The sequence below is a fragment of the Phoxinus phoxinus genome, assembly GCF_949152265.1.
Source record: "Phoxinus phoxinus genome assembly, chromosome: 3".
Classification (NCBI taxonomy): Eukaryota; Metazoa; Chordata; class Actinopteri; order Cypriniformes; family Leuciscidae; genus Phoxinus; species Phoxinus phoxinus.
The window spans coordinates 26977210-27001999 of NC_136878.1; the positions used below are offsets into that span (position 1 = coordinate 26977210).

Genomic DNA, 24790 nt, shown 5'->3' on the forward strand with positions numbered 1-24790 from the left:
CCATATGAAATATTACGCATCACGTATAACAAGGGCCATATAACACTGAAGACTCAAGTATGATGCTGAAAATTCAACTTAAGAAATAAATAGTAATAGCATTTTAAAATGTATTAAAATAAACCATAATTTTAAATTGTTATAATATTTCACTATTAGGCTACTGTTTTATGTTCAAACTTTTTTTATTTTACTTCATTTTTATTATTTAGTAATTCGTTTGAAATAAACTCTTAAAGTGAGCTATTAAAAAGGTGTTATTTATATGTTGGATCATGATTGAAACATAATATGCGCAGAGTGTGACGTCATATTGTGACCGTTGCAGTGTGCGTAGAACAAATTCGAGCGCTAGCTACACCTTCGGTGATGTGTTGTGTAGGTAGGCAGGTTTTTGTGTTTGTTTTTATTTCCTGTTGTACATGCTATTTTATTGTATATGACAGTGTAAACAGCTCAATAACCTTTTGATTTAAAGGCTTAATTTATGTCCCGTAGACCGGTAGACGATTGCTAGCACTAGCAGTATCGACAGGGTCGGGGCCAGAGTGCACAAACTGAGGGGGCACAAACGGGATCTCAGACCTTCAGACTTTTCTGATTTGGGTTGGTATAACGTTATCTTTGATTCTAACTGATCCGACTTACGGGTTTCCTACAAAATTGTACGTCAAAACTCAATGAGCCAAGGCTATTCAAACTCCAACTCCAAAAATTCCAATCTAGCAGCTAACGTTAACGTTAAGCTCATGAACCATTTTCACGGAGTCTGATGACTCGTTTGAACGGTTATCAGCATCGTAAATACTGCAGTTTATTATATTTTCATTTTTTTTAAATGTAACTTTATGTATTTATAACTATAATCTTTGTATTATATCACCATTGCATCAAATTACAAAATACTTGTTAACGCTGGTGTGAGGGTGTTTCTGAAAAGGTCTATTAACTTAATTAAGCTGACATTTATTTAATATGTCTTATCTATCTAGCTGCTATTCAAAAATTCAAACGCATGTTGTGCTTCGTGGAGTTTTGACTTGTTTTATCCAACTTATTTTTCAGGTAACGTTAGCTAAGAATAACGTTAGTGCGATCATTTGTAATTTTGTCTGGTTTCCGGTGTCATTCGCTTCTAGTTAACTTATTTTAAACAGTACAAAACTCTCGTTATTCTGCTTGATATTTGCAAACTGGTAATTTCTTACCATAAAGTTTTATTGTAGTGTCTTAATTATAAACATGCTGGTTTGTAGCACAAGCATTTTTACAGTTTACTGCACTTTGATATCTATTCTTCTCGTTATTTCCCAATAGCGGCACATTTACAGAAAACACTTTACTTTCACGTTGAAAAATAAGGTGGGTACTACAGACTCGATGTGGTCTATGTCGAAACTCCCCACATCTTCCCGTGCCCCTGTCCACACCTGCTGTGTCTGCAATCTCTTCATACACTATGGTTTTAAAGTTTGTTAGCTTGTCCAAGCCTGTCACAACCCTCCCTTTAGACAGTAAACAAACTGTCTCCCAAATTGCTCTACAATGCACCGATTGCACTCATTGCCCTACAGTACACAAAGTCTGAGAAGCACTATGCACATGAGCAAGGTTAAAAAAAATATCAGGATGGTATGTGGCTCATTATTCCATCCCAATTTCATAAGGAGCTGAAAGGTTATTCTTATATCTTGATCACATCGCAAGTTTCCCCCATTTGGACAGGATTCCTTACAGCTACGCTTGCATGGACTTGCAATATGTAGCTACCCGTACAGGTGTGCATTCATGAATTGTGTGATTCAATGATCATTAGTCACATATAAGGTACAAATGCAGACATATTTTATTAATTTTACTCAGTTCAAAATCAGAAACTAGTCTTTTTGCTACACTCATTCACCAGTTAGGCCTATCTCACAAGATAACACTAACTGCTTAAACTATTCAGTGAAAATACAGCAGTGAAAGCCAATCTTGTTGTTTAAATTGGATGAGGAAGAAATTGAAGAGAAAAGAAAGATGTCAGATGAGATCAGGCAACATTGCTTGATTACTGGATCCTATCTGCACTGTAGGCTATATATCTAAATACTGTATGTATCATATTCAAGTTATGCTTGCTGCGATAGTCTGTGTTACACAGTGTTCAGCCACACTGCTACATCACTTGCCCAACGTCGTTTTGATCTTTTATAGTTATAAAAATCATTTAGTTCAGTTACAGAACAGACACTAATTAAAAACTGAACGCATCTGTTCAATTCAGCGTGAGCCGAACGAGTGTTGCAGCACAGCCCAGCAGGAGTCAGATTTCATTTATCAGCATGATGTATGCTGTGCTTATTTGTTTTTTTAATAAAGCCGTCTAATTAGTTTTGTTAATATAAGCGAGTTTGTCATTGTACTGTTTTGCTATTGTGTTTTTCATTAAGGATAATAATGAACCCACCATTCATGCAATTGCTGCCCCCGAAACCCACCCCCTGGTGATACTGGTATTACCGGTGTCATCACACTTCGATTAACCTGTAGATAAATTTCCTCACCATCACATACCTAATTCAAGTGTATGTATAGCATTGTCCAACCAGATTGACTTGTCTAGGACTGTGACTTTGACACGTTTTATCTTTCAGAAAGTCTTGAAACTGGAACTTCTTTAATTAAAGGTGGGGTATGTAATTCTCTTTTTTGGCCATTTTTTCAAAATCACTTAAAATCCTATTCCTAACCCACTTACAGCCACTGAGTTAGAAGCACTGAAATAAAAATTAAGCAATTTAATCATCTGTGGAACGGGCAGGACTCGAAAAACTCCAGCCAATCATTTCCAAGACTACCTAGAATCATTGGACAGTAAGTGCGTCAATCAATCGGTCGTACCATCCCCCCTCCCCCCCATCCATGTCCATGTTCTTTGAATGGGTGGAGTCAAAGGAAAGAAGGTAGGGCCATTTGAGTTGTGTATTTTCAAAATCTGCCAGCCGTTTTGCAAATCACATACCCCACCTTTAATGTTTGGGAAGATGGTTTCTCTTGAGTGTAGGAAAATGTGCTATAGCCAACAGAACCAGAACAGAATGAATGGGTACAGACCGATTGCAGATATTAAGTTGGGCAAGCTACACAATCCTTTCAAATTACACCTTTATAGCAAATGCCTTAATAACGAAGTTCTTTAAATCTAAATAGCCTAGTTACTTTTAAAAAAATGAAACAATTAAAGAGCATTCAGAGACACATATTTATACCATATTCACATGCCATAGTCTAAAATGTTCTATTTTAAAAGACGATTATGTGCATTGTGCACTAATCTTAAGGGCAGCTATTATGGCCCTTTTTGTAAAATAAGTCTCTGATGTCCCCAAAGTGTGTATGTGAAGTTTTAGCTCAAAATACCCAACAGATAATTTTTGTCACTTTTTGGGGCTGAGAAAAAGGTGCCGTTTTAGTGTGTATCCCTTTAAATGCAAATGAGCTGTTTCTGCTCACGCTCAGTCAGGACAATAATGGAATGATAATATCAAAACAGAAACTCTCAGTAGCAGTAACAGTAATTTGTAAAAGGATAAATTAACAAGTGAAACTAAATAATGAGAGAGAATTGAAACAATTTGACAAATGTGGTAAATTCCCACTTCACTGTCGTCGTTTTTATGCTTCCGCTCCTCCGTGAGAGATACGGTACGGTCCGGTGCGTCGCGCAGGTGTCGTTCATCATTAATCACGCCACCGGTCTCGCGCCTCTCTCTCACGTCCCTCGACCTCGTCCTGCTCGCCACACACACCTTGATACTTAATCCATGGAGGTTCAGGCTTTATATCTTTTAATTCTGATTTGTGCTTGTGCTGTGTGCCAGAGTCCTGCATTGGGTCCTTCCTGTTTGGCAGATCTGCAACCTCAGTACTTAATAGAACACCCCACTTATTATCCAACAGGAGCATTTAGCTCATTTAATTCTGTACCTGACCCATTTAACATAAAATCCGCAATTTGTTTTACATTAAATCTATACTACACCAGGTAGGCTATACAAAACGGATATCAGCAGGGAGTTTAGTAGGCTCCTGTGCAACATGGTTAGTATGTGTCATTTCTGACAGGACCACTATCGTCAAAGACCATTGACAATTAGCATACAGTAGGATTGGTGATATGGTTCTGTTCTGGGGAGAATAACCCCCCTTAAGGTAAACAGAACAGAACCAACATGAATGTATTCATTCCAGATATCATTAATTCAAGATTTTAATGTACCACATAATTTGAGAATTTAGTCTGATTCAAAGGGGATTTAGAATGCCAAACTGACTGACGAGAGGAGGAGCTGGGGATGGAGAAGGGTAATTGGCTCCTGAGAAATGCGATAGCTGCTGATAATACTGAAGGAGCTTATGATTGCTGTGATAGGCGTCGTATTCCTATAAGTAGACGTGTATCAGCTGAGAGTCAGCTGATGCGAGCTTGACTAACGTGACCTGCCAGAACTAACGCTACGCTTAATAATTACAGACAGGCAATTGAATAAATTTGAATGCATAAAAGGTGTAAATAATGAACATTATTTGACATTTAGAAAATAGCCATGGCTATTTGATCCACAGTGTGACTAATTCATTATTAGATGTGTAAGATTGCACACATAAAAGTTAGTATGTAGATGTATTTTTTATTTATTTGTATTTTTTTTCCTCAACAGCTGTATTGAAGATATTACTGCCATCTGCTGAACACGTAATTTTGAGGTAAACCACTTATTTTTCCCATTTATTCAGAAATTTGGCACAGTCTATAAAATTATTAGTCATAATGCAATTTTGTCTTTCAAGTAAACATTATGTCACAATTAATGGGAAAGAAATGATGTCAAAATAATTGTCATGTTCTGCTGTTTAAATAATTTCAGAATATGTATGGTCTAATTGTAAATACAAAACATATAAATGTTTCAATATAGGCCTAATGATTGTGTTTAGATTCATTAGTGCCTAATCAGCATCATTGGTAACAGATTTCTTTTATGAATCATATACTACTAAGCAAGTGACCCTGCCCATTCCTGGAGCCAGTGCCTTAGAAATGCTTTATGTTAACTCAAAATGAATCTCCTCTCCTACCACTAGCTCTTTTAGAGATTAGCCAAATATACTTCTAAAATGTTACACACAGGCCCACTTTTAAACCAAAAGCCTTAATAGTGGGTGATGAAGTTTCAGAAGGTTTAAAAAAATACACCAAGGTGAGAGAAAGGGAAGAAGGACAAAAAAAGGAAGAACCTGTTCTATAATAGAGAGGAACAGCACAGGAATGCAGTGTGAAGGGGTGTGAGAGCATATGTGAATAATACAGGGAGGGATCAAGGGAGTTAATGTGGTGTATAGGTGAGTGTGTGTGTGTGAGATAAAGAAGTGTGTTAGGGGGCAGGCCATGAAGGGCTGGTCCTGGTCCATCGTGGCTATAAGAGCAGAGCCCTGGCCTTCACATGAGTATACCGCGTCTTTGAGGACATACAGGTTTTTTTCACACAGTCAGAGGAAGACATCCACACCCGGCTGAAAGATGGGTTGGCAGAAGGCCATGCTGGATAAGCTTGCACAGACTTTCCATATCCGCAACAAGCTGCTGCGCCAGGGATTGGCTGAATGCTTGGGAACTCTCATCCTGGTGGTGGGTATTTCTCCTTTATCATAATTTAGTCACTTAATCACAACATCAGTAGTAATAGCATCAAAGCTGAGGTCTGTAGAAGTTAATATAAATGCAGTTAGTCATATGATCTGAAACAGCATGTTTATGTCTCACATAATCTGTAATAAAATATTATTTTTTTAGTGCAATGTTACATGTAGAGCATCAGCTGTGGAATTGCACACTCTTGCTCTTCTTCTCACTCAAATTGATGACAAAGTCAGGCTCTAATGGGCACTTTAGCACATGCAAGAACTCACATTTTCCATAAGCAATTAACTGAATGATAGATTCATGCAAATTAGCATTTAAATCTGTACTATTGTGCAGACAGTGGTGTGGAGTCTTACATTAGCATGTTTTAGTCTCCTGCAACTGGTCTTCAGTCCAAAAGGCCGTTCAAAATGTACCCAAAAATGACAAAAAAAGAGTCATCCAAACCTGTGTCAGTTTCTTCTGTGGAACACAAAAGAAGAAGTATTTTTTTCTATACAATGAAAGTCAATGAGGTTGTTTTGGATCCCTCTGACTTTCATTGTGTGAATAAAAAGATTTAAAAACAATTGAAACATACACAATGAACCAATAAAGGAAGTGTACTGCATTTTATTTTATTGAAAGTACATACTGTATGAATGTTACATATGCCCTGAGGAACTATACTTAAAGGAAGTAATTTGCAAATAGATAAGAAAGAAGGGTAGATAGAATCTTAGTCCTGTTCGTGAGAAAAACAAATGCTCTTGACATACATGATAACCAGCTAAAAAAGTACATTTTAATTTAGTGGCAATTTTCTCTGTGACAAACAGCGCACATAAGAATGCGGTACATAAGTAATGCAGCTTGTATCAGGAAAGACGCGCATACCAAAGCTTTCGATGAATACTACTTGTTTCATCACTCATTATAATACCACAGTCCACGCGTGAGAAACAACATAATATATTGAGGTTTAATGAATCATCTTAAGGCATCGGGCCAATTTCATCAGAGTGCTTTTGCCACACCAATAACAAGGATTCATTTTGAAATATAATTTAGTCCATTTTTTCTTATCCTAAACATGTAAAATCTTTATTTCGGAAAGGTTTGACATTAATGCAACCATATTTAGTGGCTAGATATTTAGATATTCACCAGGATGAAAAAATATATATTATTAACTTGACAGACCCACAATTCCCCGCCAGTTTTTTACAGACACAGAAATGTTCTCAAACATTGCGATAAACAGGATGTCTGGTACATGCACCACACGTGGCAGACTACAACTAAGAAACCGCCGCTGTAAGAGATCAGGGGTGTGTGTGAATGACAGTCACATGAGGGGTATGAAATATGATTCTTGTTAAAGAGCACATTGACACCAAACTACTGCTACAAAATGCTCTCAGGGCAATTATGTGATTTTACAAGCACTTTAGTAAAAACTTATTTCAAGAATTACACTCATAGTTTGCTTTTAAGGTGGCCCGAGGTTATATGAGAGATAATACTTGAATAGAGAGGTCATGCGATAACTGGAACACTCAACAGGTGTGATGTTTGCTGTGTGGCAAAAGGTATTCAATGTGCAAGTTACTTTGAACACAGTCTTTGTCTGTGAAGGTCAGAGTTGTAATATTGACTTTATCAGCAGACGTTCTTCCCAGAGCAGAAACAGGAACCATTTCTCTTTCGTCACACAATAGGCTTACTGTGAAGAAAAAAAAAGATTAAATCAAATGAATAAGACAAGGAAATGAATTAGCATTTAGAAAACAAAAGGAAATACTTTTGGGGCCACGCTTAGGTGATACATTGGTTTTGTGTGATGCCATTTTTAAGCTTGTGTTGACATTGTTGCTGAGATTTAAACTTATGAAAGCTCTTCAATGCTTCCTGGCAATTACATGACTTTAGTATAGCCATAGCGTGAGTCTGATAATTTGATATAATGCCACAGGTATTTATTCAAACTGAGGTGACCTGTCAAATGGAAACTTTAGCCACAAGTCTGAACAGCAACTTGTAATTGCTCTTTGTCAGAAAGGACTTGTAATAACCTGTCTGAGATGTTCTATGTAAAACTGCAGCCCAAAGTCACTATAGATTTGTTGTGTTTCACCAAAAAGGAATACTTATTTTATTTTGAGCAGAGTTTGAAACTGCAACCTGCTATTCTCATCACCAGTTTAAAGTATATGTCGTGGCTCACAATTTGAATGCTTTGAAAGGCCTACTCTTAGATGGTAAAATGATTATGCATAGTGCTGAAAGAAATGGCACGCTTGAAACAATGTGTGGTTTCTCAAACAGTAATTAACGCATGTTCTTATTTCACATCATTCACAGATGTTTGGCTGTGGTGCAGTGGCTCAAGTGGTACTAAGTGCAGGAACTCACGGACGCTTTCTCACTATAAACCTTGCTTTTGGGTTTGCCGCTACCCTTGGAATCTTGGTTTGCGGCCAGGTGTCAGGTAGGCAAACTCCTCTAAAATTGCATCTTAAGCTGTTGTTGTGCATGGCTATAAAAACAGGACTGAGTTTTGATAAAAGATTCTTTGTGGATGAACTTTTTGGATGAGATAACTTTTTTTTTTCACCTTTAGGCGGACATTTAAATCCAGCAGTTACATTTGCTCTCTGCCTCTTGGGACGTGAAAAATGGAGAAAGTTCCCTGTGTACTTTCTGTTTCAAACAATTGGATCCTTCTTGGGTGCCGCAATTATCTTTGCTGAATACCATGGTACATGTTACGCAATATTAATGTTCCTTCTTGTCAAAAGTGTATATCATGTTTATCCTTTCTGACATTAATTTTTATTATTTAGATGCAATGTATGATTTTGCTGGAGAAGAAAATCTGTTGCTTGTAAGTGGGGATAAAGCCACTGCTGGGATTTTTGCTACCTACCCCAGCCCTCATCTCACCATCTTAAATGGATTCTTTGACCAGGTCAGTAACTGCAAGTTTACCAGCTTGTAACTCTCATTAAACCATCAAAGACATGCTCTGTAATGACTACATTTGTATTTGTAAATATTTCAATTATATAGCTTTTATTTAATTACAGGGCATGACTATGAAATTACATACCTTTAAAAAGTTTTATGTAAATTAGTCTGTTACATAGTGAAGGTAAAAATAAACAAATACAAGGAAACGTTTTTCAAGCAAAACATGTTTTTTACCATCCCCATGTTTCTGTAGGACAGGGGTGTCCAAATTCGGTCCTGGAGGGCCACTGTCTTGCAGAGTTTAGCTCCAACTTGTCTCAACACTCCTGCCTGGAAGTTTGTAGGATGCCTAGTGAGAACTTGATTAGCTGGTTCAGGTGTGTTTAATAGGGGTTGGAGCTTAACTTTGCAGGACACTTGCCCTCCAGGAGCAGGATTGACACCCCCTGCCTAAGTATAATGAATAGATTATTTTTATTATCTTATATATTTTTGTATATAAACAATAAATATAACCATCTTCCCAGGTGATAGGCACTGCGTCTCTGATTGTCTGCGTCCTGGCCATTGTGGACCCCTACAACAACCCGATCCCCCAAGGTCTTGAGGCCTTCACAGTGGGGTTCAGCGTTCTTGTCATTGGACTCTCCATGGGCTTCAATTCTGGTTATGCAGTTAACCCAGCTAGGGATTTCGGGCCTCGTCTTTTCACCGCCATGGCTGGTTGGGGTGGTGAAGTCTTTACGTAAGTGTATACATTTAATTCCCATAACATGAACATATTATGTACTGTGCAACGCTTTTCAAGTTTTTGCTTCTGTCAGTAAAAACTAATGAGATTTTCTATTTTGGTTTGCAAAAGGACCAGACAGTGTTGGTTTTTGGTGCCCATCTTCGCCCCCTTCATTGGATCCATTATTGGTGTTATTGTGTACCAGCTAATGGTGGGGTGGCACGTGGAGGGAGAGGCACGGGACAAGAAGAATAGAGCTACGGAAGAGTCTTTGAAACTTAATGACGTCACCAGCAAGGAGTGATCTGCGTGAATTCCATCAGCCCCCCGTACCATAAATCCACATAAGCTTTCTGCTTATGAGTCTCTGGGTTCAGTGAATATGTCTTGTACCACACAAGACTCCCTCTTCTGTTTCAGAGCGGATTCTGATAGTCTTGCAGGCCATCAAATGGACTTTAAATGCTGAACATTTCCAGATTTCAAACTTTTCTTAATTGTTCCATCAGACATTTTTTTTTATATTTTTTTTTATAACAATGATTCTTATTTTTTTCTTCACACATCCTCCAGATTCCTCCATTAAGGGAAAAATGTGTTTCTTTAGCAACACGAATTATATTAATTCACTGTTTTGAAAAGTTAGTAAAAAATCTAGTGTAGCAACTATCAATAGTTACAATATTTCACTTTTTTTAGCAGTTCTACTAAAAACAGCCACAATACTTAGCTTTTTTTTTTTTTTTTTTGTACATTTTTCTGTGTAAATATTTTTTATTCTCATATTCATTTAAAGCAAAAAATTGTCCTATTACATTTTAGGGATTGCAACTTAACGTACGCATTTTAGGAAACATGTTACAGTCGATAGTGTAGTAATCCTTAAAGTCTTTAGACTTGTGTCATCATCCTCTTCTGTACCTGTTAGTTTCGTAACTAATGTAATTTTGTGATTGAATGTTTTGAAGCAATTTATTGTTATATTAATAAAGTTTTTGTTTTAAAAGAAGTCTCACAATGTGAAGTTTTGTCATTTTTATGTTGTTTAGTTGAAACCACCCTTTGTCGCTCCTTTGTCTTTAGGGATGGGGTCATTCATGTACTCCTCGTGGTTAGTGTTAATCTATATTAGAGTTAAAAAAATACCAAAGCCAGTCATTATCAAAAACATCACAAGATTAATTAAACAAGTCTAGTTAAGGCCTTCTGAAACAATAGGTATGGACCACTGGAGGCGTATAAAAGTATACAAAAGAGTAAGAACATTACCAGTCTCTCTCAGGTTCACATTCATTCATATTAAAGGGACACTCTATTTTTTATTGGAAATAGGCTAATTTTCCAACTCCCCTAGAGTTAAACAGTTTTACGAGTTTTACCGTTTTTGAATCCATTCACCCGATCTCCATGTCTGGTGGTAGCACTTTTAGCATAGATCATTGAATCTGATTAGACCATTAGCATCTCTCACTATACTCTCATTCCTGCGTAATAATCAAGGAACTGTCGTACCAGCAGGCGCAATGATATTACAAACTTAGTGCCGGTCACGTTGGAAGTTTTCTAGCTGGGGACTATTTTCAGGCGCTGCGTAATATCATTGCACCTGCTGCACCCATGGTACGGCAGCACAGTTCCTTGATTATTACGCAGGAATGAGAGTATAGTTCCTAGCCATATTAAATAGGAAAAATATCTAAACTCTTTGGTCATTTTTTTGAGAGAAATGCTAATGGTCTAATCAGATTCAAAGATCTATGCTAAAAGTGCTACCACCAGACACGGAGATCGGCTGAACGGATTCGAAAATGGTAAAACTCAACTGTTTAACTCTAGGGGAGTTGGAAAATGAGCCTATTTCCCAAAAAAAAGTGGAGTGTTCCTTTAAGTTAACTGGGAGAACATCTGGGTGTGTGCAAGTTAAAATATAATACATTCCACCTTCAAGAAAGAAAACAATCTTTAAAAGTGAACTAGTTGACTACAATAGCTTCAACCAAGCCACAACACGCCAGGTTAAAATTCTCAGAACTCAATTATATTATTTATTATCCCTGATTTATTTCCCACAACCCTACAAAAACAAATTGTTGCTAACAACACAGGGTTGTTGACAGAGCAATACATCACTTTTGTTACATTTCTATAACCAATTGCAAAACAAAAGAAGACCAGCCTTCTCTACACTTAAAATCAGTGCATTAATTCAAGCTTGTGGATTGGTGTGTCACATTGTGGTTGAGGCACAGGGTTCTATGGGCTTTTTATTTCATTTTAAAAACAAAATAAAAACTACCCCGTAAGGGAAAACACACAAACCAAGGCACAGTAAGGCAAGGCAGGGAAGGACTGAAAACAACACCATACACACTGGAACATTAGATGACAAACTGGCACAACAAGACAGATAATGCAGAGAGGATAAATAGGAAAGCAAATGAGAAGGGTAACGTGACAAATTAACTAATAACAAGATAACAGGTGGAGTTACATTAGACGGGGATGCATGGCACATAGAAACACATGTGACGGAAGCCATGTGCCTCACCGGGTGCCCAACAAAAACATACGCGACCAAAAGCCCATGCTGAGGGAACAAACACTCAAGCCGTGTGCTCACAACTGAAGACAAAGTGTCCGGAGCTCGACCCTGAACCGAAACCCAAATAGGCAGGAGTGCTGGAATCCAGACACCAAACTCCGCACAAAAGACAATTCCTCACAGAAGGACAAGACGATACAAGATTGTCAGGAACTCAAGTGATTTTAGTTTCCTTTCTCCAGAATGTGATTACTACCGTTCGAAAGTTTATGGCTTTCTTTTTTGAAAGAAGTCCCTTATTCTCACCAAGGCTGCATTTCAGTAAAAACTGTATTCATTTGTAACGTTATTACCATTTAAAATGACTGTTCTATTGTAATATATTTTATAATATATTTTTATTCATTCCTGTGATGGAAAAGCTGAATTTTCAGCAGTCATTACTCCAGTCTTCAGTGGCATCCTTCAGAAATTATTCTAACATTTCTTATTATTATCAATGTTGAAAACAGTTGTGCTATATAATATTATTGTGGAAACCATGGTATGTTTTTCAAGATAGTACCCATTATTTTTTTCTTATTTTTTTAAATGAACTGTATGTGAACCTGAACTTTATTAATCATCCACAAAGTCTATGTTTTTTTTATATATATACATACATTCAATTCAGATATATCAGGAAATCTCCTCAGCCAGCTCATATTCCACCTTTACAAAACCCTCTTTTGAGTAAACATGACTCCCTTGTCATTGTGTCCCTTTTCTCCTTTGGGTACATTAGCACAGATTGCCTCTCTGTGCCCGAGGCACTGTATTATTATTATTATTATTCAGATCCTGGTCTAATTTTTCAGGGAAAAATACCACTTCCACGCAACAGCTCCTGTCTTAATTTCCACTCAAACAGGTTTGGAGACAAGATGTGGGAAACAAGTTGAACAAGTACTATGACAAAAACCTGCGCCCTGTTTAGACTAAAGCTTATCTTATTGGACTGGCATCTATCGCTGGGTTAGAGCCCACACACCTGCATCGAGGTCCCGGACACAAGCTTCATGTTAGGTACGGCGCCCTTAAACTTGCGTTTAGGTAATGCATGCCAACTTTAATGAGGCATGAATTCTGAAGTTATTTCAGGGCTTTCACAATGTTTGGATTGTTTTATGAACATTTTGCTTGATAACACAAAGTATTGTCCTTGGGTGTGGGGTTCTTACGTAAACAGGAATCTACTTAGCAATTACAGCGTAGGCCTATGTCCTATAGTCCAAATAAATTTCCTGTGCACAAAATTGTGGCTTGGGAAATGCAGAAAGAATTCGTTTTTTGGTTTCTAGTTTGGTAAAATGATCTAAACAACAAATTATCCTCTTTCTGCAGCACTTAAGACTGTTTAGTAATCTGAGACGGCAAAGACTCGAATGTGAGTGGTTCTAATAAAACGCCCTATGGGATGACGCCCCGTCTTCTTTTTCTTTTTTTGCGCAGAAACCTGTAATTTATGTGAAAATCCTCTTGAAAGACTTTTGGCTGTAGCTATAAACACTGGCCTCAGTACCACATGCGATGTCCAAAAGAACATTATGTCTTTTCATCTTTACACTATGTGCGTAGTTTGTGAGTGATTCTATTTTTTTTTTTTTTTTTTTTACCTTAGCGAAACAGTAGGCTATGTTTTAGAGTGTACCTCTACAATATTCTCAAACAAACATGAGCTGTCAAAGCAAAATGTACAGGTCATGATTTAGTCGCGCTCTTTGAGGTCCACAAGTACTTGTAAAGCACATTCCCAAGTTTACTATGTTGTTTCCTGTTGTGATGTACCAAAAGTGCCTGAAGACATGCTTTGTAAAGGGTCACTGCTTCTTTGGCTGGCAGCTAAAACATCACAGCACCCAGATATCTTTAAGATGCTGCCAACCCATATGCTGCCCACATGTGGAAAAACAAGATGAGAGGAATCCATACTGATAACACTTTTTCAGATGTTTTCCAAAGATATTGCGATCAGATCGTAACAACTGTACCTGGTTTTAAATCTCTGGTGTTTTATTTTTTAGCAGGAATGCTCTGTAATTTTCCAGTAGGCCTATAGCTGATTAAAGCATGGATACAATAATAATAATAAATAATATAGTATAGCAAATAATAATCAAAATGATGTGAATTGTACCACATTCTGCACAGGATGATTTAAATTATTTAGCAAAAAAAGGCAAATTCCGGCATATGGTTAAATATGACTTTTATTGTATTATTTTAAAAAAAGGTTAATATTTTGTTGGTTCTCCCTTGTTTTTGATTACAGCATCCATTGTCCTGGGCATTGACTCACTAAACTTTGCGAACTTCTTTCCAATCCTCCTTAAGTTCTTCCCAAAGTTAAGCTTCATTGCAGACTTGCATGACTTATCATTTCCCAAAGGGTTTCAATGGCTATAAGGTCAGAGGACTGAGGAGGCCACTTAAAGTCTTCCAAATCCTGAACAGACCCTCCACTCTTGGCTTCATTGTGTTCAGCAGGATTCCCAAGTATAGGTCCATTTCCAAAGTGCCAGTAACATTGTACATCCTTCCAACACCTGCTGCAAACATGCATCCCCAACCTCTAAATCCAGCTCTTTTGTAGCCCTTGGCGTATACAGTTTGAGATGAAATTGGAGGTTGGAGGTCTCATCCATGTCTTTAGAAGCTGATTTGGGGTGGTCCCACATTCAGGCGATTTCCATCTTGTCAGTGGTCACACTGTGCTTTGAAATAATTCTACACATAAGCAATATCCAAAAAAATGATTGACCAGCCATTTCAACAATATCCTCCTAGGATATAGAGGATAGCTCCTTCCATCTGGCCATTTCCACTAAAACCCACAAAATAGCATGTAATAATATAGCTAATACTTGTTACATAGTGATTTATTGAATTATGATGAGTGCAAGATTGGTGTGACCAATTGCCCAATAATGATGTCCACACAATTCAGTGTGTTTCATTGCATCATGACAAATTATACAATTGAAACGTGGAACACGTACAATTAGTTTTACACTCCAGCCACAACTTCACAACATGCATACAAAATATTTAATAAGTATTTCACGAGTTCACACTTACATATAATTTGAAGGGGTAAAATTTAATGCGTATTTGGCGTGCTGTCCGGAGGGAGGGCTCCGAGTTCGGAGTTCGGCCCCGAACCCAGAGTACTCCCCCCGTATGTAAGTGTTTAGGACTAGAAGCGTGGAGAAGGGGTGGTGGAGGGATGCTGCAAAAACTGTCAATGGAATGAGGTGCTGAGTATATATACACCTCTTACCATTGATTGCTGAGTGCTCTCCACTTGTGTTAATTATCTGAACGTGCTTCTCCCGAACCTTGTTAATAAAACATCATTTATTATGGTATCGAGGAGGCTTATTTTCAGGAAGAAGCTGCGGTATTGGCAGCTGAAACAGAGAAGCGGGACTGGAAGGTGAATGTACGTCCAGGTGGGCCGGTTCCATGATAAGGCTGCTGAAGGAAGTGGGTATCAGAGACCAGCAGAACGTAATTAAGGAACTTGCCACTGTGGCCGAAGGAAGTCACTGGCTGTGGCTGAAACGAAAGGAGACCAAATTACCAGCCATGCAGATCTGACACCCAGGTCTGACCAGCTTGTGGGAGGCCAGCCTCTGCTGAGGGTGTCGTGTGATAAAAGGCCGAAACATCCAATGAGACGCGGTACACATCTGATGTTGTGTTGTTTGGGTGTGAAGATCCATAAGAAGATTTCTTCTACATGGATACTGTGGTAGTGCTAAATCGTTCAAGGCCAGAGCTGTGCTTAAGTGTGTGTGTGTGTGTGTGTGTGTGTGTGTGTGTGTGTGTGTGTGTGTGTGTGTGTGTGTGTGTGTGTGTGTGTGTGTGTGTGTGTGTGTGTGTGTGTGTGTGTGTGTGTTTGTGTGTGTGTGTGTGTGTGTGTGTGTGTGTGTGTGTGTGTGTGTGTGTGTGTGTGTGTGTGTGTGTGTGTGTGTGTGCGCGTGCGTGTGTGTGCTGCAGAGAAGACTCCTGTCGAGGTCAACCCGGTTCTCCCGGAGGAACCGGCCTGACGTCAGCCGTGAACCGGCTCTCCCTGCGGAGGCAGAACTTCGTGTGCGAGCGACAGTTCTTCCAGGCGGAGCGAGACCGGAAGCTGAAGCTGTTGGCGGAGTGAGATCTGAAGCATACGACAAAAAAGAAAAATTTCTACAAAACATACAATAAAAGCTATTTACCTCTTTACATAATATAATAACTTTTGTGTTATTTTTCTTTTCATGTTTTTCTAAATAAATGCCTCTAAAATTATTTTAAGCCATTGCAGCACAATAAGACAGCTGACAGAGATACAGCCTATACAGTGAAAGCTGCATTCCACCACAACGCCATGGTGGTTTTAGTTGCTATGGTTTGTTATGCAGTGAAGCATATTGGCAACAATCACAGTCACATAACAAATTTTTGTTGTGTTGTATTTATATAAAACTTCACAAGATAAGAGGACAAGATAACTACCAAGACCTGGAAGACTTGTTTGGGCAAGTGAGAGGGTGTGATAGCTTTTTGAAAGCAGGCGTGTATTTGAGCAGGTGTGTATTGCATAAATAAATGCAAAAAAATATATATAATAATTGTGTATGTATGTGTGTTTGGTTGATTTTGTTTTATTATCATTTTCATTTTGTTACAACAAACACTATAGATATATTTGGATTGTGGCCAGGTCATTGTGGAATAACCTTCCAGAGATACGATATCTTAAAAAAGGCCAGCATTATACCATTGAATGTATATCTTACATCTTCATTGTTCTGTTAACATTGCTTTAGATTTCAATTTAGTGTGTGATATGCAACGCAACAGATACAATCTTGAGTGTTTTAGTCCCTGTGACAACTGTCCCTAAAATACCAGTATCTATAAAGAATCTTTCATCTGTTTCCCAACAAATGTGTTGCAGAATTCAAAAAGTGCAACATACTGTAGAGCACAAGCTCTCTACTCTCACATATAGGTATCATTTACGTTACACACATGAGACAGGACCGTAGAAAATGCATGTAATTGTCTTTGTATAAGCAGAGGCTCTCCCATAGGATATCTATCAGGATAAAAGAGGATGTCCCCACCCGATTCACTGATAGAGATCCTATCCGTTTCTGTCGTCCTCTTTCCATTGGCTGTGATTTTGTATCTCTGATCACAACCTTTTCTGTCCTCCAAGAAGCATGCAGTTAGTCATAATTGTCATGTGTACCAACTGCACGTATTTTGCTTCATTAAAATGCACCAGGGAGCTGAAATAATGAGGGACAATCAGATAATTCCCTACAAAAGATTTGTTTAATTTGGCTTTAAGTCCCTGAACGAAAGTCAAACAGACAAAACACTATGTGCAGATGCAGAACATCTAAAGGATGCTCTGTTTTGTAAGGAATGTACAGTAAAATGCATCTTAATATCATGTAGGAAAGTTTCGATTTGTGGTCATCTTTTTTTTCTCTCCTTTTTTCTAAGGAACTCTAAAACAATAATAGGTTATTGTTTGATGATGAGCACAAAAGGTCATCATTGATAAAAGGCATTGAACAAAGTTAAGGCCACAAAATCCGAAAAGCCAATGTAAGGCCAACATACAATATGATATTCAGATCAACATAGCAGACAACAGTTGCCTTATAGATCACTTATGAAAAGGTGGCCATTTGTGACAGATAAACCATGTCTTGTGGAGGGAAATGGATCTGAACTGTTACCCGCCTTACATTAAAGGACCAATAGTTTGTATAAAATAATTGTCATGTTACCAGAGAATAAAAAAATCCTTTAAGGGCGTGTTGACAAATTATTTTGAAGAAATGTCAGAAAAGAAAAGGAGATTGTTGAGATTAAGAGTGGTTGTGTACACTGAAAATTTGAGTCATTTTGTTTTGAATTCCTTAACCAAGTTTAGTGTACTTCTTCTCAATATAACATACTCCTCATATTACGATTATTTAATAGAACGTGAAGTGTCATTAAAAAGCAAATCTTGTGCAAATTTCCCCTCCAGACTGATCACTATATCAAATACTTAGTTAAGTTATCAAATTAACACGGACTTATAAATGTAATCAAGTACATGTCCAATATGTGACATGTATACGACTAGTCTAAAAGTGTGAACAAAAATATCACATATTTTTCATAGAAGTGAGAATGTGCAACACCATGTGTTTCTGGCTTTGATTTTCATGCTTGCATGTCAACTGCCCATTTACCTCTCTCTCCTCAAAATATGTCTCCTTTACACCCTAACAACAAGCTTGCACAGACATGTTTTTCATTTCGTAGCTCTTGTCCTCAGCAGAAGAGCTGTAAAAAGCAGTGAGTCAAAAGAAACAGGTAAAGTTAGTCTGATGATAATAATTCTGGAGAAAAAAAACAGTTAAGGTGGTGCTCCTCCACCCATTTAATACAAGTTACAGCAAGTGTAAGTCAGCAGTAGTTTATTGGAAATGTTAAATGTAACTGTTACATGTGATATTTAATATATTTTTGTTTTATATACAAAAGGTTTTCATATATTTTACATTAATTCCTAATCACACTAACAACAACTGTCTTCAGTTAGGCTTATGCAATTCAAAAAATTATCTACATTACTGCTAAAAACATCACGTGTTATAAAAACATTCAGGCTTTCCTCGATGCCAAATCAGTATTTTAGAAGCATGTTTTGAATGTTATTATTGTTTTCCAAGGAAGAACATTCCTATTTTACATGCAGATATACAGAATGCAGCTTATATAACCAGTCACTGTTAACTACACAGAATATCTTTTAAGTTTGATCTGTATTTGACCTGAAGTTACCTTATATCTTTTTGGCAAGGTACAGAATATTGTTCTTTGATCAGAACCCAACCTCAGTTTTTGGGATGGCATTCTGCGTGCAAGAGCACAGTACACCCCAACAGATGTGGTTGTTTTTAAGATGTTGGATATGAAAGGGATAACGTATAGTCAGACAGTCATTATAGCAAAATAAATCTTTCTTTCTTTTTCAAAAAAGGCACATGAAATATTGATTTTGAATTATTTCAAGTGAGAAGCCTTTCCGTTGGATTCCGGTTGCATAAAACGCTAAGACTAGTTTTACAAGTTAGTCGTCATTTTTTTTTCCGTTTATGACCGTTCATACCTTTTATAAGTCAGTTAAATAAAAATGTAGATCGGTCTAATTTGATACAGAAAAGCAAGACTCTTGACTAACTGCTAGTGGGTCGTATAAGTTCTTAAGACATTGTCTTAACATAAGGCTATGCAACTGGCCCCCTAGTGTTAAAGTTGTGATTATTTCTTGCAATAACTTTATTTCACTTATTCCACGGCTACACAACAAATAAATAAATACATGGAAATTGGGCATGAGCATGCAATTGGCAGTGATTCCCTGGACAGCGGTCCGTATCAAGAAATAATATCAAGAATCAGAATCAAGCATTCCATGTAATAAGTTAATAAAGCCACCAATTCAGTTCTGTCAGTTTTCTTAGGAATGATACACAAGTCACTCACACATATGTGTTTAGTCGGTTAGATACGTTTCAAACAGTGGCGTGACTGTTCCATCTTTCCATTCAACAAGGATCTCGCCTCGCTGGATGGAGGGGGACTGAGCAGGTTTCATGGGGTGCCGGGTTAGAGGGGCTCGCTCACTAGGCACCGGAGAACCTGGCTGACTGACCTCTCCTGTCGGAGTGTAGGATTTCAACACCACTACAGTCTTCTTCCTCCTGTGTGTGAAGACAAGAATTACATCATCCACTCATAAAGGAGGAAAACTTGTTACTGAGTATTTCCTTGTTATGAAACCGATTTTAACCAGCATAGATCAGTTACATAACAATGAAAAACAGATCAATTTCCTCTCTATGCATAAAATTAAATGCTGCCATTCAGAGTAACAATGCCTTAAAGGGTTATTAACCAAAAATGAGAAGAATCTTACCTGTTCTGGTAAATGTTAAGAGTGAGGATCACAAGTCCAAGTAACAGGGCCAAGCAGCTTAGAAGCAACATTGTCATTTTCCAGGCAGTTCCTGTTATTAAAAACGTTATAAAACATCACAAACTAACATTCTCTCTCAATGTTTTAATACCCATTACAATTTTCTGTATTTGTACTAATTTTCTGTCCTTAAAATTCAGTAATCTTTCGTTGGCTCGTGACCAAATACGTGGCAACGTGTTTAGGTTTCCTCTCCTCTACTGCCCTCATGTGGACATAAGGCAAATTAACTTTTCCAGGGGGGAATGTAATGTTTTGAATGTTTGATTGTTTATAGGCCGTGTCCTGACCGATAAGCATTTAACGGTTAAAACAAATCAAACTTTCTGAAACAGATGAGAACTTACCATAGTCTGACTCTGTAGTAAAAACATTAACAGAAGGTTCCCCAGGCTCAACGCTACTTTTAGGTTCAGCCGATGCCCCTGCAGTCTGTGTCACTTCAGTTGACTTTATTTGTGAGGTCTGGCCATTGCTCACAGCTTAAGTAAAGAAATAAAAAGATTATACAACTTAACAGCATAGTGATTATTAGAAACAAAACAGACAATGTTTACACAGGAACCCTGTCCTTTTTGACCAATAAATTTCAGTCGGTCATGATCCAAAAGTCCCCCCCCCCCCAAATTCAAATTTAGTAGGACAAGATGAGAAAGTAAAAAAACAAAAACAAACACATGACAGAGGATGATATATGGTCTGGTATGAGAGACACTCAGCTAAATTATGTGGAGTTTTAACTGAAGAAGTGGATGAGATGCCATTAATCATGGAATGACCGAATGGAACACAAACTCCTAATCTAACTCTCTTACAATGCCAATATCGAATCTGAGTGAGGATTCGGGGTCCAGTTGAAAGTGTCTGCTGAGACTCTTGCAACACATTCTGGCCATGATGTGTGCTGTCTGAATCCTCGCATACCGTTTGATTAGCCATTGTCCTCCACTTGCTGCCTTTCCCACGATCTTTAGAAAGGAAGACCTTGGAGGAATCGTGCCGTACGCTCAGGTGCAGACCCTTGCCGTGTAATGTCAGGAGACCCTTTTTAGAGCAGCTCCAGGTCTGACCCTCACGATCCTCCTCCTCAGAGCTGCAAGCTTGCAGCCAAACGCTCTCATGCTCCTGGATCCGGGGTGCACTTAGACACCCTCCCGCCTGCGGGTTTTTGAGAGAGCGTGTCTCTGGGTTCCAGTGCCATTCTTGCAGAGCTGAATCTGCCCGGCACTCTTGCAGGGTTAACCTGCTGCTGACTTGACCTTCATTTACCTGTACACACTTCCTCAGCTCTTCATTCCTGATCATGAGTCCTGTAACTTCTACAAGGGAAAAGAGATATTATTGTAGCTTATAATATTTACATAAGATAACAGGCAAATTAATTTAGCAAATTATGGACAGTATGATAAAATACATCTTTAATCATGCATCAAAACCTCACAGTATCTGCTGCTAACAGCACAACAAACAACTCAACAGTCTTGACCAAGAAGACCCTTTGAACACTATAGCAATAACATATTTACCAATTAGTAGCTATACACACACAAATTTATTTCTTAATATTCGTGGAGCTGCTAGGTGTGATTATTAGTCTGAGCTTTTTTACAAAAACATCCTCAGAATTATATGTGTTCGTAGCCTTTTCAACCATCTTAATGTCGTTTAGGAAATTGCACGTTTTAAAATATTAAGTCAAGTTATTAAGACAGGAAGTTTCTGTTATAGGCTACAGCCAAGTTAGCGACTTCTACTGACAAATGGTAAGGTACTAATATGATGACAACATTGTTTAACAACAAATGCGATTTGTTCTTTTTAAACAATAAAATAAGAACACAATTTATTTCAGTTTAAACACTGAAATAAAGATAGCACATGCTCTTTACCTTCAAAAACAAGCGCTGTGAGAACCAAAGTGTAGAATCCTCTCCAAACAACATCCATCACCCCGGCTATACGGCGCAATAACAACACTAATATTAGACTTTCATATTACAGTTAGCTGTTCTGATACAAATAGAGAGTAAAGTAATAATTCTCACCGCGCTTGATATCCCCCTAAAGCAAAGCAGAAAGTGAAGAGCGATGATGTTGATCCACCCGATAGTTGACACTGTCGCGCAACAGATTTTCACTTGAAAGAAGACTGGAAATTTATGGCGCATGAAGCGCAAAAGTGTTCAAAGAGTGAGTGCAGAATACTAATTAACAAAAGACGATGAAATGTAATTAAGTGCTCTGCAATGTTGGGGAAAAGACAGTAACACTAAGGGAATCACGACAACCATTGTACACATTAGCCTAACTCGAGTTTGCATATTAATGTAAAAGACGTGTATTTTCAACATCACCAAACAATAGGCCTAATAGTGAGGGGAAACTCAACTGTAATCTACAGAAGACTTAGCCTAGCCTACTAAGAGAATGCTCATTTTATGAGGCTCAACCATTTGAATGGCATTCCATTCAAGCTGAGACGACAGAGCTTCTGTTCCCGTTGCTGTGTTGTTGCTAAGTTGGCGTCGACAGAGTCAGACGGTAGGCTATTTAAAAAGAATGGGAGTGTGAGCAAAAACACTTCAGAATTTTCCCACCTATTTGTGTTTCTATGGTGCAGACAGAGTAAAATAATGCTACAAAATCACTCCAAAATGCCACTTTTGAAAAGGAAATAAACACTTTTAGCCTACTATAAATATAAAATATGCTCTACCTGGAGATAATTTATCTTTGTACTTCTATTACTATTTTGCTAACCAAATAGTCTAAATTAGCCTTTGGCTGACAAGCGAGTAGAGCATTTTTACAACTGCATGTCAGGTTGCATGTCAGCATTAACTGCTGAATTGCAGTTAATTTCCGATTGAGAACAGTGACTGTAAGTGGGCAGTTTTCTGTCTTCATCACATGGTCAAAAGATAGCCTGGACTCTGTCTCTCTCTGATGCCCATACATGATGGGGTCAATGCTCACTTTCACAAGCCCCATACCCACAACCTCTCTGGCAGGTCTCTTATAGAGAGCCTAAGTCCCGCCCCTCCGCTTCCGGCTCATGGGACCTTATTTCGGAAAAAATATGTATGGAAGTCAATGGCGAGAGATAACTTATCTTTTTATTCCGTCTGAACTGTCCCCTGAACTACACATATGATGTTTGTCAATTTAAAAGGTAAATATGAAAGTCAAGAAAGTCGCAGTTTGTCATAAAACAGAAGAGTAACGTTTAGTTGTATGTGAAAATCGCTCGATGAACTACATCTCTCGTCTCGCACTATGTAGCCTACGTCACAAGATCCGTTGCTCGTATGTGTGTATTCTGGCTCAAAACACGAGTCAGGCATGACGGCGTAACGTTAGGATTATAATGTAAGACTATAGAAAAAATGACAGACGTTAGCTTCAGTAAAGTTAGCTTCATTCATTGAGAGAAAAGGTATGACGTCGCATGTGCGCCTTCTGGGTTTGTAGTCTTTGTAATTACGTATTTTCACAGTCTTATACCTCAACAGTTTTACATCAAACTGCGACTTTCTTGACTTTAAAATGTATCTTTTAAATTGACAAACATCATATGTGTAATTCAGGGCACAATTCAAACGAGATCAAAATATTTGTTGTCTCTCGCCATTGACTACCATACAATATTTTTCCGAAATAAGGTCCCATGGTGGTCGACCGGAAGGGGAGGGACTTAGGCTCTCTATACACAAAGTCATTCATTTGTTCCTCCCTCTTGCTGTCTTCAAATGCACACATACAGTAGGCCTATGCTACTTTGTGGTAAGCAACTGAGATTATTGTGTGTAACTGTTTTACTGCTAACATTTTCTATAACTTTTTTTTTCATGGAAATTTCAGATTTTGCATTTGATATTTTAGGAAAATGCTTAGATTTTCCCTGAGAGGTCTAAAGAAAAACATTCTGCTTAGGTCTTTCAGAAGGAGGAACCTTTGTACCTCCCACAAAGTGCTAACAATGAGATCTTTCACAACTGAATATCAAAAGAGATTTTGATATCTGTATGTAGGAGGGTTACAGGCAGCCCCTTGTTTGTCAATGTGCTGCAAAAAGTGTAATGAGGATAATCTTTATTTTTTATTGGCAAAACCCCCCAAAAACAAATAATATGTGGTTTTGTTTGTTTTAAAAACTTAATCTGTAACCCTTTTACCCATAGAGGTCTCTACAGTGGACAGCTATTAAAAAGTAATTTTGTGTATGCATTATAACATTGCTTATAGTGCATGATCCTATACACTGCCACCAAGTGGCAATCCTTTGTATGTGGATTTTTTTCTCCAAACCAAGATGGCCTTCGGAATATCTATCCATTCCTTCTATCCTAGTTTAAAAAAAAAATATTGTAACATCCAAGGAATCGTGTCATTGTTAAATTGATAAAATATGCATTCATGTAAAATGTAAAATATGTGTAAAAAAAAAAAAAAAGTTTAAAATCTTGTTTGTTATGCCCTAGAAGCAGCAAAAGCACATAATGAAATAAATCCTGACTGTGGTTATTATAATAAGGGTTGCGGTTAAAAAAAATCCCCAGAAACAATATTTATAAAATAGTTTTCTTTTTTACAATGTAACTTTAATAAAGTAAAAGCACTTGTTTTGTTTTTTGGGCAGAGGATTTTATGATATTTAGATCATATTATACACAATTCATGTATAATATTATAAAATAAATATATATAAAAAATGCTGTTCTATCTTCACTTAATGCATTATTTTAGTGAAAAATCAAGCAAATATATAATTCATACAAGGCAGATTATGGCAATCTAGAG

At 37.7% G+C, this 24790-nt stretch overlaps 2 protein-coding genes across 8 annotated transcripts; one reads left to right on the forward strand and one right to left on the reverse strand.

Moving 5' to 3' along the window:
* Nucleotides 1–291: 291 nt before the first annotated feature.
* Nucleotides 292–10383, forward strand: aqp3a (aquaporin 3a). Of its 5 annotated transcripts, XM_079606755.1 has the most exons (10): nt 292–382; nt 499–606; nt 2640–2677; nt 4707–4752; nt 5536–5674; nt 8033–8159; nt 8292–8429; nt 8515–8639; nt 9169–9386; nt 9504–10383. In XM_079606755.1, the coding sequence occupies exons 5-10, from the start codon at nt 5567–5569 to the stop codon at nt 9676–9678; spliced, it is 891 nt and encodes a 296-aa protein (XP_079462881.1). In that variant the 5' UTR covers nt 292–382; nt 499–606; nt 2640–2677; nt 4707–4752; nt 5536–5566; the 3' UTR covers nt 9679–10383. The 5 variants fall into 5 exon arrangements, with proteins under 5 accessions (XP_079462881.1, XP_079462880.1, XP_079462878.1 ...); XM_079606752.1 differs by lacking the exon at nt 2640–2677 and having other exon boundaries at nt 321–382; XM_079606753.1 differs by lacking the exon at nt 2640–2677 and having other exon boundaries at nt 342–378.
* Nucleotides 10384–18987: 8604 nt separating this feature from the next.
* Nucleotides 18988–23031, reverse strand: LOC306995919 (uncharacterized protein). 3 transcript variants are annotated; one of them, XM_079607903.1, is made up of 7 exons: nt 22380–22517; nt 22036–22139; nt 21880–21945; nt 20806–21309; nt 20338–20472; nt 19931–20021; nt 18988–19715 (listed from the first exon to the last, which is right to left on the reverse strand). In XM_079607903.1, exons 3-7 carry the CDS (start codon nt 21935–21937, stop codon nt 19508–19510), a joined length of 996 nt encoding a protein of 331 aa, XP_079464029.1. In that variant the 5' UTR covers nt 21938–21945; nt 22036–22139; nt 22380–22517; the 3' UTR covers nt 18988–19507. The 3 variants fall into 3 exon arrangements, with proteins under 3 accessions (XP_079464029.1, XP_079464028.1, XP_079464030.1); XM_079607902.1 differs by having other exon boundaries at nt 22036–23031; XM_079607904.1 differs by lacking the exon at nt 22380–22517 and having other exon boundaries at nt 21880–22056.
* Between the last annotated feature and the right edge of the window lie 1759 nt (nt 23032–24790).

Excerpts from the sequence above, each read along its gene's own strand:
- aqp3a (XM_079606755.1), top strand. The coding sequence starts at position 5,567 with ATGGGTTGGCAGAAGGCCATGCTGGATAAGCTTGCACAGACTTTCCAT. Across the intron at positions 8,430-8,514 it reads TATCTTTGCTGAATACCATG|ATGCAATGTATGATTTTGCT; the intron begins GTACATGTTACG and ends TTTATTATTTAG. Across the intron at positions 8,640-9,168 it reads TAAATGGATTCTTTGACCAG|GTGATAGGCACTGCGTCTCT; the intron begins GTCAGTAACTGC and ends CCATCTTCCCAG.
- LOC306995919 (XM_079607902.1), bottom strand. The coding sequence starts at position 21,937 with ATGGATGTTGTTTGGAGAGGATTCTACACTTTGGTTCTCACAGCGCTT. Across the intron at positions 21,310-21,879 it reads CACAGCGCTTGTTTTTGAAG|AAGTTACAGGACTCATGATC; the intron begins GTAAAGAGCATG and ends TTTCCCTTGTAG. Across the intron at positions 20,473-20,805 it reads TCAGATTCGATATTGGCATT|CTGTGAGCAATGGCCAGACC; the intron begins GTAAGAGAGTTA and ends TCTTTACTTAAG.